This window comes from Acanthamoeba castellanii, assembly GCF_000313135.1.
Source record: "Acanthamoeba castellanii str. Neff unplaced genomic scaffold scf7180000084763, whole genome shotgun sequence".
In the NCBI taxonomy this organism is placed as follows: Eukaryota; Discosea; order Longamoebia; family Acanthamoebidae; genus Acanthamoeba; species Acanthamoeba castellanii.
The window spans coordinates 179,468-191,046 of NW_004457323.1; the positions used below are offsets into that span (position 1 = coordinate 179,468).

An 11,579-nucleotide genomic window follows, 5' to 3' on the forward strand; every position below is an offset into this window, starting at 1 on the left:
AACTGTCGTGTCCAAACAAAGGCAAGCAAAAATATATCAATATTTGTGTCGTGCGTGTGCGGTGGTGTGTGCGTGTGCGGTAGTGCGTGTGCGGTGGTGCGTGATGATGATGCGCGTGCGCGGTAAGCGGGGAGACGTACAAACATGTCGGATCGGGCTTCGATCGTGGCGGTGCCGATGTGAGGCAGGAGCGTGACCGACGGGAACGTGAGCAGGTCCGGGTGCACCTTGGGCTCGCGCTGTACCGCCACAAAAAAAAAAAAAAAACAGAGAGCAAAGCGCGGTGAGCTGGCTGGGCGTTTGCTTGGTGATCCCGTTATTGGGGGCGAGGCTGCTGCACCCACCTCGAATACGTCCAGACCGGCGCCTCGCACGATCTTGGCCTTGAGCGCCTCGACCAGCGCCTCCTCGTCGATGACCGGTCCTCTCGCCGTGTTGATGATGTAGACCCCCTTCTTCATCTTGGCGAACTGATCGCGACCCAGAATGTGCCCTGATGGTCGCAATTCGTGCACGAATCAACCAATCGACCCATCAGAGATAGGTGCCAGAAAGAAGAGGGCTGGGGAGAGTGGTACGGGTGGCATCGGTGAGCGGAGTGTGGATGGAAATGAAGTCGGATTCGGCCAGGAGGTCGTCCATGCTCTTGTACGTGGCCCCATTCTCCTCCTCCTTCGGCAGCGGGGTGCGCTTGTAATAGATCACCTGCCGTACGACCAACTCGTCAGTGCCCACATTCTTGTTATGTTACCTGTTTTAAGTTGACGTGGTGGTGGCGGTGGCGGCGGTGGCGGCGGTGGTGAGAAAGCAGGCACAGGGAGTGTGTACCCGCATATCGAGCGCGGCGGCCCTCTTGGCCAGCGCCTTGCCGATGTTGCCCATCCTGTGTTAAGAGTGTGTAAGTGTGTGCGTGCGTGTGTGTGTGTTATGAGGAGTGCTCGAAAATGCCCGAGCGTTCACACCTGGCAGGCAGAGGGGAGAGATTTTGTGGGTGTACCCAATGATGCCAAGGGTCTTGCCCTCGGGGTTGTTGCCCCAGAAGGCCAAAATGTCCGAGCCCTGCCTCTCCCAGCTGCCGTCGCGCAAGAATCGCTCCGCCTCCGTCGCCCTGCGGCACCCACAGACGCACCACCGCACACGCACCACCGCACACGCACACGCATCACCACACAGGGTTAGGGTAATGTGCACCTGAAGGAAGCTGGGTGTGGCGTCACCTTCGACAGGCCGCCAAGAGGAGGTAGAGGGCGACGTCGGCCGTTGCGTTGGTGACCGCTCCCGGAGTGTTGCACACCCAAATGTTCCGCTACAAATCGTGCCAGCACCACCGACCAGTGACGTCAGCAAGTACACGGTCGGCCTCATCGCCGCGTACCGGAGAGAGAAAAGTACCTCCGTGGCCGCCTTGACGTCCACGGTGTCGTACCCAGCGCCGAAGTTGCTGATGACCTTCAGCTTGCTGCCCTTTGCTACAAGCTGGGGGCCACCACAACATAACACAATAAATAAAAATAATAAAAATAATAAGGCATGCCGTGTGGAACCTCAGCATCAGCCTTGTCCTTGCCGTGGCAGATGATGGCGTCCACGTCGGTGACCTTATGCAGCACTTCCTCACGGGGCATGTAGTCTTCCGTAGGCCCCAAAATCACCTGACGATAATCATTCAACGATGAGCAAAAATGCGACTACGTTCCGTGCGGGTACACGCACCTCGAACTTGCAGCAAAACTGCTGGAGTGGTGCCGAGATGAACTCATTATTCGGCAAGGGGCGAGTGATCAGAACTTTGGGCTTGCGTTCCATACCGGCAGCAAATCACGATCAACACCGCAGGCGAAGAGCTGTTTGTTCTCCAAAATAGAAACAAATTTAAAAATGGGCTCACCCCTGTTTTGGGGGTGTAGCTCAGATGGTAGAGCGCTCGCTTAGCATGCGAGAGGTAAAGGGATCGATACCCTTCTCCTCCAATATACTTTTTGTGCTGTGTACTTTGCTTAGGATTGCCAGTGACAGGTGGCAGGATGATGAGGGGCGGGACATTGAGCAAAGGGCCAGACATGACAAAAGAGCAGCAGCAGGACAACAGGAAGTGACAGAGTATCAGATACAAGCCACAGACACTGCTATGGCTGATTTTGGCACCAGCTGCACAGCAGGCAACCCCTGCTGGGTGTGCATTTTCTGTTGGCATGTCAAGGCCTGCCATGGCCTCATCCAGACTGGTGGGCCACATGTGCAGCAAGCTTCTGTGCTTTGAGGTTGAGCTTGATCAGCAAAGGCCTTCCTCTCATTCAGCCACCCTCCCACTTAGGTCCCTGAAGGTAAGCCACAGGTGTATTATTTGGGCTATTGTTAGTGGGAGGCCCTCCAGAATAAAACAAAGGAAGGAGAGAAAGTGGAAAGTGTAGAATGCATATCAGTGGAGGCACTAGGGGAGTGAGGACTGGCAGAGTGAGGGCTGATGGGAGTATAGGTTGTGGGGGTGCAGTGTAGGTCAAGCTGGGTAGTGGGTCACAGGGTGTGGTGGTGCAGAGGCATGTGTCCATCATGTTGGGGTGAAAAATCAAGGTCTCAAGATTCAAAGACATTACAAACCACTGAAAATTCAAAAACTGTTATCTGGCTGCATCCCATACAAGGTCTGTCAAGAGGTCAGCCTTGCTAGCTCAGTCGGTAGAGCGTCAGTCTCATAATCTGAAGGTCGTGAGTTCGATCCTCACGTGAGGCACTCTCTTTTTGTACTGTATTGTTAGAAACCAGTTCTGTTTAAGGGAATTTTAGAATGCCAGAGTGTTCAGGGGAAATGAACCAGTTAACCTCTGGCCAGATGAAATGTGAGTGAAGAAATGACTGTGCAAATTTTGGGACTAAAAATGGATATATGATATGGGTACATGACAATTTACTTGCTATTGTTTCAACATAGGATGGTCTGTGGTGTTTTTGTGTTTATGTGTGTTTTTGTGTTTGTGCACAAAACATGTTTGCTTAGGGGCTTGGCCCAACAACTTGGCATTTCAACAGGTTGTGTGGAAAATAAGGGTCCCACCAATTGCCACTCTGTAACATGTGCCACTTTCTCAAAACACCCTTCACAAAAAGAATCATTACAACAGTGAGTTTGGTAATAAAAGTCAAAATAGTGCATCAATCCTAAGCAAAGTACACAGCACAAAAAGTGTATTGGAGGAGAAGGGTATCGATCCCTTTACCTCTCGCATGCTAAGCGAGCGCTCTACCATCTGAGCTACACCCCCGGAACTATGTGAGCCCATATTATATTGTCTATTCGTGGAACCTCGTGTCCTTGCAGTTTCGTGCCGAGGCAACCACACCAGAAAACGAAAAAACAGCACAACAAACCCAACGCAAACAAGATGTCGTTTTGTGCCAACTGTGGAGGCAAGCTGGGGGCTGGGGCACGCTTCTGCAACGGATGTGGCAAGCCAGTTCAGGCGCCCTCATGCTACCAGTGCGAGAAGCCCATCGCCGGCAAGGTGCTCAACGTCGGTACCGCTCCCCCACTTTTTTGTTTTTATTTTGTTTTTATTTTTTGGCTGAGCTCACACCGCCCGGTCGTGCGGCAGACGGGGAGCCCACGTGCGAGAAGTGCAACGCTGAAATGGATGCTGCTATCGGCCAGGCCCTCACCAACGCGCAGTCAGAACACAGCAAGTATGGCGGCTTCATAGACAGAAAGTACTCCCCTGCTTTTGTGCACGTGTTCTGTTGTGCGTGCGTTCAAAATGTATGTCGTCTGGTAACCGGCGGTACCTTGAGTGCAGGTTTTGAGTAGGCCCTATCTGTCGTCCACAAGAGCTACACGACACAGAGGATCACTTGTAGACATCGTGGTGCAGTGTACAAAAATCAAGTGCGTGTTGGTACCCCTGTACTTGAAACGTTTGAGCAAGAAAAAAAAAGAGGTGCAACCACAACAGTGCTTGCTTCAACGTGATGGCTTAAAAAGAGGTACTACCACAACATGTCAAAAGGTAGATAGCCGACCGTGGGGCTCGAACCCACGACCACAAGATTAAGAGTCTTGCGCTCTACCGACTGAGCTAGGACGGCTTGCCGATGGTGCTGGTGGGACAAGAAGAGCGAGGTACGCCCATCTGAGCTTTTAAAAGGCTGTGGGAGCATTCTGTTGTGGAAGTTAAGGGGCCAGTGTGGGTTTGAATTTCAGGAAAAAACAACAACAAAGTCTGGGTGTGGTCAGGTTCAGAGGAAAACCAAAGCCACATTCTGCAAACACAAGCTTGGCACGCAAATTTCACCAAATTGGTGTTGTTAAGCAGAGGGGCGCCAAACCCAGGGACACCATTGATTGTAAGTGACAAGCTACTCCAACACAATCCTCGGTAGCTTAGTTGGTAGAGCGCACGGCTGTTAACCGTGAGGTCGCAGGTTCGAACCCTGCCCGGGGAGTTCTCTTTTTATGTTTGGTGGTTGCCCGAAAAACCCCACATTGCTGTGTCCACTTCGCATATCATGAGGGTGAAAGATGGGGGCGTAGTTCAATTGGTAGAGCGTCTGACTCCAGATCAGAAGGTTGCGTGTTCAAGTCACGTCGTCCTCAAAATCTTTTTTGTTTTTTGTCCACCTTTGAAGCAGGTGAGTGGGTGTTATGGAGCCCTTGAATTTGTTTGATTCCATTGACACCATTTTCCTGTTTCCTTGTACTGCTCCACAGGGAATTGTGAATTATACCATTTGCACTCAACTTTTTTGTGGTACAAAACTGATAGGTGCAGGTGCCAAGTAACACTTTTTGTGCAAATAGGAATGTCATTTTTTACCCACCACCCCCCACACTACCACCACACACCACAGTGGCCTGACAGCCAACTCCAAAATTGGGAGGGGTCCCCTCTGGGGATGGGGTGGGTTGTGTGTGGGTGTGGGGGTTGTGGTGGTAAAACATGACAAGGGCGCTGCGTCCGCCTGAAACGAAAAGAGATATGGTTGCCCAGCACAATAGGGACGCTCCGCATTGGGCCACTGACCGCGAAGCCGTCCTAGCTCAGTCGGTAGAGCGCAAGACTCTTAATCTTGTGGTCGTGGGTTCGAGCCCCACGGTCGGCTATCTACCTTTTGACATGTTGTGGTAGTACCTCTTTTTTTCCTTGTTGTGGCAATCTCTTTGTCCATGATCTTTGAAGAAGAGAACGAAGAAGCAGGCCATAAACACTCATCTGTTTTTGTAAGTTAGAGTTCATGTTGGGTGGGGGCGTTGGAGGCTGGGAAACGGGCGAACAGAGCCACAAGGTCGGCTTGCGTGCTTGGCGCGTGCAGGCTGGATTGTGCGAGGGAGCGCGGAGAGTGCAGCATGCTGCCATCGTGAGCCCTGATCAGGTCGGGGTCCGCTCCCGCCAACAGCAGGCACTCGGCCATATGCACGTTGCCTTCCTTCACTGCTCAGCAAAACACAGTGCGATACGCGCGCATACACCCCACACACCACCGTGAAAGCACATGCACAAGTGTAAGTACGGCAATCACCTTCTTGAGCCAAAACACAGCGCACCTGCGGTGTGGAGCGCAGTGACGAGGCCTCGCGTCTCATGATGGCGCACGCTGTTGATGTCGGCCCCATTGTGGACCAGATAGCGACACACGCGGCGATTGCCGTCACGCAGGCATTCGGAGACGAAGAGAAAATAGGCACGCTCGCTCGACCCCGCCTCGCGGACCAGATGCGCAAATAGTGCCAGAAGCTCCTCGTTGGGGCTTGTTGCTGTGTGCATGTGCGGCGTTTAGGGGTGCATGCATGTGGCAAGGTGTTTGGGGGCGTTGGGGTTCCGTACTTGCGTTGAGGAGGGCCTGGAGCTGCTCGTAGAAGGGTTGCACCGCATGATCGAAGAAGAACTTGGCCACCGCAATTCGGCCTTCAGTCACCGCCGTCAGCGCCGCTGACCGAAGCATCTCCACACTGCAGTGGCGTGTGTGTGTCGGGTGTCGTGTGTCGTGTGTGGTGTGTGTGGTGTGTGGTGTGTGTGTGTGTGATGCGGCCTCAACAAGATAATCGAGAGAAGCGTCGGGTACTCTCTTTCGACGTCGCAGTGGGCAAAGAGCAGAGTGACGGTCGACAGGTGTCCCGCCCGCGCAGCCAGGCACAGAGGCGTTTGGTCGGTGTGGGACAGCGACGGCCAGTGTGTCGGATCGAGCGCAGTGAGGCGAGCCCCGTGGGCGATCAGGCATGACACGGCCCTGTCGCAGCCGGACGACGCGGCCTCCTGCGACAAGGCCATGCGGTGGTGGCCGTGTCAGTAGTCATCTTGTGACGGCCGATGGCGGTTGGTCAGTGCACCAAACCTGGAGCGGCTGCAAGTAGAAGGAGTTGGAGCTCGGGTATTCGACGCGGGCGCCCTTGGACAGCAGGAGCTGGATCAGCGGCACGTGGTCCCACTTGATGGCGTTGAGCAGGGGCGCCACACCGCGTTCCTGCAACTTGGCGCCCATGTCCAGAAAGATCTGCCCACGCCCCTTCGCCGTCAACACAGCACAGCGCATACAACACACACACACACACCACACCACCACCACCACACACCACACACCACACACCACACACCAGGCGCGCAGGAGTAAAGGCTCCGCCGTCAAGCACCTTCTTCCCTTAATTTTGCAAATAATTCATTACACAAAGCTTGCTTGGTGTTGGTCAAAATGGGCTGAGATTAATCACAAATTGCTCCATGCGTAGACTTGGACTGCTCACACCACATACCACACAGCACGCATCGCACGACACTCACCTTGGCCGCCTCCAATGAACCGCCCTGACACGCGTGGCGGAGTCCGTTGTCGGCGAGGGTCAGCTGGATGCCGGAGCCGCTGCCGGCGAAGGGGTCCGACACAGTGTAGGCCGCCTGCGCCCCGCCGCCGCCGGCCAAGGCGGCCTGGACGTCGGGGTCCTCGGCCAGCAGCCGGGCGAGCCTGACGTGGCAGCCCATCGCCGCCGCAACCCACACGCGGTCCAGCCCCTTGGCCTCGGCCAGCTGCTCGGCCTTGGCGCGGTAGTCCTCCTCCCAGTCCACATCACCCTGTGATGACGTTAAGGTGGCAACAAACACGGCGTTAAGGTGGCACTCGGCCAACACGTTAAGGTGGCAGGGCGTACGGGTGGGCAGCGGTAGAGGTTGACCCCGAGGTGGCGCTGGACGAGGGTGCGCCACAGGTGAGGGTCGTGCCGGAGCCGGTCGAAGCGGGCGCAAACCAGGCCGAACGACGCGACGTCGGCGAGGCTGGGCAGGTGGCTCAATATCAGCATCACCTCCTCGTCCGCCAGGCCTTCCATCTTCTGCAGCTGCTTGCTCTGTCTCACTCCGCGGCTTTCTCTGCACGCCCAAGAAAACTCTAATAAAATTGATTTCGCCTGTAAAGATCGAACAAGGCTGCATGTGTGGAGTGGGCGCGAACAAGGACCAGGTCAATGGGTGGTTCTATCTGGTGGCCTCCATCTCCATCTACTCATACATCACGTTTTGGCTCCTTGTCCTGGTGCGTGCCCCACACCTGCATGAATGCGTGCGCAAGATTCAGAGAGAAGATTTTGATTTGTTGTTGTTGTTGTTGTTGGCACGCAGCCATTCATCGAGAAGGACTTCCATGTGATACATTCCCTGTTCCCACCAGCAGAGTATGCCATTAAGTACGGTTGCCGCCACACTCGCTGCACAAGGAAATCTCTCACTTACCTGCATGTCGGTGTGCAGGACGATGGTTGTTGTAGGCATCTTCGTGCTCACCATTGCCAGCACCTTCATGGGTGTCGTCATGCTGCGAAGCCATGCCGCCACCGTGGAAGCACAAAAGAGCAACAGCGCTGCCCGCAAGCGAACGTGAAGTGCACGTTGTACAAAAAAACAAAGGAGAAAAAGGGAGATAGCCGACCGTGGGGCTCGAACCCACGACCACAAGATTAAGAGTCTTGCGCTCTACCGACTGAGCTAGGACGGCTTCGCGTGCCATCGTGAAAAAATGGTGATTTTCGTAAAATGCAAGGAGAAAAGAAATACTACTTATTTTTATTTTTTACTTCCAATTACTTAAAACTTGCCGCGAAGATGTCGTACCGCCCCTCCGCCAGACTCATGTTCAGGGCGTCGCCCTTCCGTGCCGGAGGTACTGGACCTTTTGCCCCACTGCCCATTCATTCAATTGATTTGTTATCGCACAGTTCAAATTAAATGAATCACTTCACATTGATTATCCAGGCCACGGCCACGGAGCTCATTCGCTCCATGCGCCGCCCAAGCCCAGGATGCAGCTGGTGGAGGCGGAGCAGGTGTTTGACCGCCCCTTCCTCAACATTCTGGGTGTCTCTGCCGGTGCTGCCTTCGTGTTCTACCACCTCATCGCCATCCCGTTCTTGTACCTCCCCTTCCCACACACTGGCCTCATGTCTGCTTCACTCATGCCACGCCATGCACTCACTGTGATGTGGATGGTGCTGCACTTAGCAAGGGCAGTGACAAGCCTGCAGCGCAGAAGCTGGCACAGAACAAGCACTAAAGCTACCTTCAGTGCTCAACAAAAAAAGGGACATATAAAACCTGTTTTCAATGTTAAACCAACCTGTGTGATGTTCAAGACACAGGCCCAAAGGTGAAGTTGTGCTGGTGATAAGGGAAAGGTGTGGTGTTTATTAAGTAGGTATGGTGAGAAAGGTGGGTGAGGCATACAAGGTTAGGCCACAGAAGCACTGCATTTATATGCAAATATCCAAGGCAGTTGGTTGGGTTATTTTCTAGCTTGTTGATGATGAAGTGAAAGCAGTAGGATTGTAATAACAAGTGCAAGTAAAGGAAGTTGTCAAAACAGCCACACCCTCAGGATGCCAGGGATCAACATCATCTTGAGATTGGCCTCTGAGACTACAATTACAAGCACCGCTCATTGAGCCCATTGCTGCTGCTGTTATATGGATTCCTTTATTATATACCTACAGAACTGATCCATGAGCAGTATCTCCACATCCAAGACTTACCCTCACATGGGTGGGGCTGCCTCAACAACAATTCCCCTGTGGTGTAGTTGGCTAGCATTTCCGCCTGTCACGCGGACGACCCGGGTTCAAATCCCGGCGGGGGAGATCTGTCTTTCTTTTGGTTGGTAAGTTTCCAACACAGCCAGTTTGTGGTGGTAACTGTAGTCCTTTTCTTATTGTACAAATGACTGAGCAACTTTCCAATGTCAACAGACACCCAAAAGAATGGGGTTGAATCTCAGGACTAATTTTGGTGAATACACTGTTGGCATGGCTAATGACCTTTCCCTACACCATACCAGCTCCCAAGCATTATATTCTTCTTGAAATGTTCAAGTGGAGATACCACACAGCTCACTCCCACAGTAACCTGCAGTGGGCAATCTGCATTGGTGTTTGTATCCAAGCCTTGTCAATGCATGCATGCTCAACTCATCTGTGTTTAGCTACATTGTTATTGTTGGGCTTTTGGGTCCTTGGTATTCTTCCTTGATGTCATTGAGGGTCCTTCACCAACTTGGCATGGAGTTCTGTAAGGAAGTATGCTATTTTATATGGGGGCGTAGCTCAGTGGTAGAGCAGGCGACTGCAGATCGTCAGGTCCCCGGTTCAAACCCGGGCGCCCCCTTCTCTTTTTGGTTAGAAAACAGATGATTTGGAATGTGTGGAGTTAAATGTGATTTTATCAGTTTGAGATGGGCCTTTGTTGTGGTGGAATTTTATCTTTGGAATAGTGCTCCAATTCAGCCCAAATGATGTGCAGTTGACCATGAACTGGATGTGAGAGTAGCATGTGGGCCACTGATTATGAGGTCTTTTGTGAAATAATGCAGTGTTTTTGTAGCACACTGTGCCATGCACAGGGCACAATATTTTCACTTTCTTGTCTCACTGAAGCAACACAGAAACTGCATGAAAGCTCTGCAAGAACAAGCACACATATGCCAATTTTGCAAATCACTGCCTTAGAATGAAAAAATGTTGTTCTCCCACATGATTTACAGCAGAGATGGATGCAGGGGAAGGCATAGAGTTGAACAGTAGAGATTGAGATGAGGGAGTGAGAAATTTATTGTGAGGCAGATGAGGGTAAGGAAGATGGTGAAGATGGGGGAGAAGGATCATTGGGAGGCAGGCCCAGGATGTGGTGGTGTTGGCAGCAACAGCTTGCTGTGAACTGTGCCTTGCATTTTTTCTGCTTCTCCTCTGCAGAGACATGTAGGTGGTGCTGATGTGCATGGTACCAGTCCCCTTCCCCAGCACAAAGAGCATTACTGATGAGGATGTGGTAATTCATAAGCACAAGGCAGATGGTGAAGGTGGTCGTGTAGCACAGTCATGGCACCACCAATTTCACATTATCACCCAGATCTGCTTCATTCATTCACGCTAGAAGTTCTCACAGACAATCCAATCATAGGAGATGCAAGTGTTCTCATTGATCTGGTCAACAGTGAAGCCCTGCCAACCACAGGGCCTCTTCACAGGAAGGTACATGCACACTCCTGGGAGATTGTTTGCCCCTTGATAGCCTTTTTCTGCAAGTTGGGTGACTTGCACCTGACATGTACAAAATCAAGGTATTTTAATCTGCCAATTCTCAAGATGCTCCCAATTTTGTCTTGCTATTTTTAAATTAAAACCATTTTTGTGTTGTCAAAACCATTTTTATGAGGTTAAACTCACAAACAAAATCACTTTTCAAAATGACTGGACCTCTCATTTCAAATGACCACAAGTTATTGGAAACCTTGAGATTGGTCATACATGTGTCCCTGGTTTGTCAGGTGGGCAGTCATACCCTGTGCACTAAGGCCTGTTTTGTTTGATGAGTTTCATCTCACAGGCATGTGTGCCATAAAACAAAATCCTTAACATCCCTTTAAGACTACATCTCCCACTCCATGCTCATCAGGAGAAAATCAGTTCCACTTAGCAACTTCAAGGACCACACATGTCTACATCACACCAGGTGAACATAGCCAAACCAAGCTCATCCCATTCAACACAATCCTCGGTAGCTTAGTTGGTAGAGCGCACGGCTGTTAACCGTGAGGTCGCAGGTTCGAACCCTGCCCGGGGAGTTCTTCTTTTACCCTTTTTGGCACTCTCCAATTTCAATCAAATGGCACACATGTCCACAGCAATACAGGGCCATTGGATAAGGCACCATCAGGCCATTCAGCTGATTGCAGCCTAAGCAAGTAAATTGGTGCTGAGTGGGGGGAAGTCCAAAAAATTGTAGAGCTTATAACCAAGTGTTCACAAAAAAGGGTCAGTGACTCTTTTTCTCTAACTATTGGGCAGCATGTACAGATTGTTAGGGCTGTAACACCAGTATCTGCACACCCTCCAGAAACAGACTGGTGTCATCTGTACACTTCAACCAGTACAATGCACAAAATCTGAGAAATGTGAACGGAAAATGTGTAGAAAATGTAAGAAAAGACCTTAAAAATGCACATATTTCGGCAAAATTGCAATCTGATGCGCATTGGATGGGCAATCTGTAAAAAGGGATTCTGCCTTTGTCATTCCTTCTTCAATAACATCCTCCACTTCTGTACATTTGCTGAAAAGG

The 11,579-nt window shown here is 51.7% G+C and overlaps 5 protein-coding genes across 5 annotated transcripts; 3 read left to right on the top strand and 2 right to left on the bottom strand.

Annotated features, from left to right (window-relative positions):
* Positions 1-36: 36 nt before the first annotated feature.
* Positions 37-1,625, bottom strand: ACA1_239910 (erythronate4-phosphate dehydrogenase domain containing protein; the record flags this gene model as incomplete). The annotated part of the gene is made up of 8 exons (XM_004335309.1): positions 37-227; positions 341-493; positions 579-705; positions 829-883; positions 998-1,108; positions 1,218-1,306; positions 1,393-1,476; positions 1,545-1,625. The coding sequence occupies 8 exons, from the start codon at positions 1,623-1,625 to the stop codon at positions 37-39; spliced, it is 891 nt and encodes a 296-aa protein (XP_004335357.1).
* A 1,755-nt stretch (positions 1,626-3,380) lies between these two features.
* Positions 3,381-3,795, top strand: ACA1_239920 (uncharacterized protein; the record flags this gene model as incomplete). The annotated part of the gene is made up of 3 exons (XM_004335310.1): positions 3,381-3,513; positions 3,591-3,702; positions 3,789-3,795. The coding sequence occupies 3 exons, from the start codon at positions 3,381-3,383 to the stop codon at positions 3,793-3,795; spliced, it is 252 nt and encodes an 83-aa protein (XP_004335358.1).
* Positions 3,796-5,214: 1,419 nt separating this feature from the next.
* On the bottom strand, positions 5,215-7,306 carry ACA1_239930 (Ankyrin repeatcontaining protein; the record flags this gene model as incomplete). The annotated part of the gene is made up of 7 exons (XM_004335311.1): positions 5,215-5,420; positions 5,534-5,743; positions 5,814-5,938; positions 6,124-6,242; positions 6,322-6,480; positions 6,765-7,052; positions 7,130-7,306. The coding sequence occupies 7 exons, from the start codon at positions 7,304-7,306 to the stop codon at positions 5,215-5,217; spliced, it is 1,284 nt and encodes a 427-aa protein (XP_004335359.1).
* Positions 7,307-7,407: 101 nt separating this feature from the next.
* Positions 7,408-7,854, top strand: ACA1_239940 (dolichylphosphate mannosyltransferase polypeptide 2, putative; the record flags this gene model as incomplete). The annotated part of the gene is made up of 3 exons (XM_004335312.1): positions 7,408-7,509; positions 7,596-7,660; positions 7,725-7,854. 3 exons carry the CDS (start codon positions 7,408-7,410, stop codon positions 7,852-7,854), a joined length of 297 nt encoding a protein of 98 aa, XP_004335360.1.
* Positions 7,855-8,075: 221 nt separating this feature from the next.
* Positions 8,076-8,523, top strand: ACA1_239950 (uncharacterized protein; the record flags this gene model as incomplete). The annotated part of the gene is made up of 3 exons (XM_004335313.1): positions 8,076-8,133; positions 8,226-8,382; positions 8,481-8,523. The coding sequence occupies 3 exons, from the start codon at positions 8,076-8,078 to the stop codon at positions 8,521-8,523; spliced, it is 258 nt and encodes an 85-aa protein (XP_004335361.1).
* Positions 8,524-11,579: the final 3,056 nt, after the last annotated feature.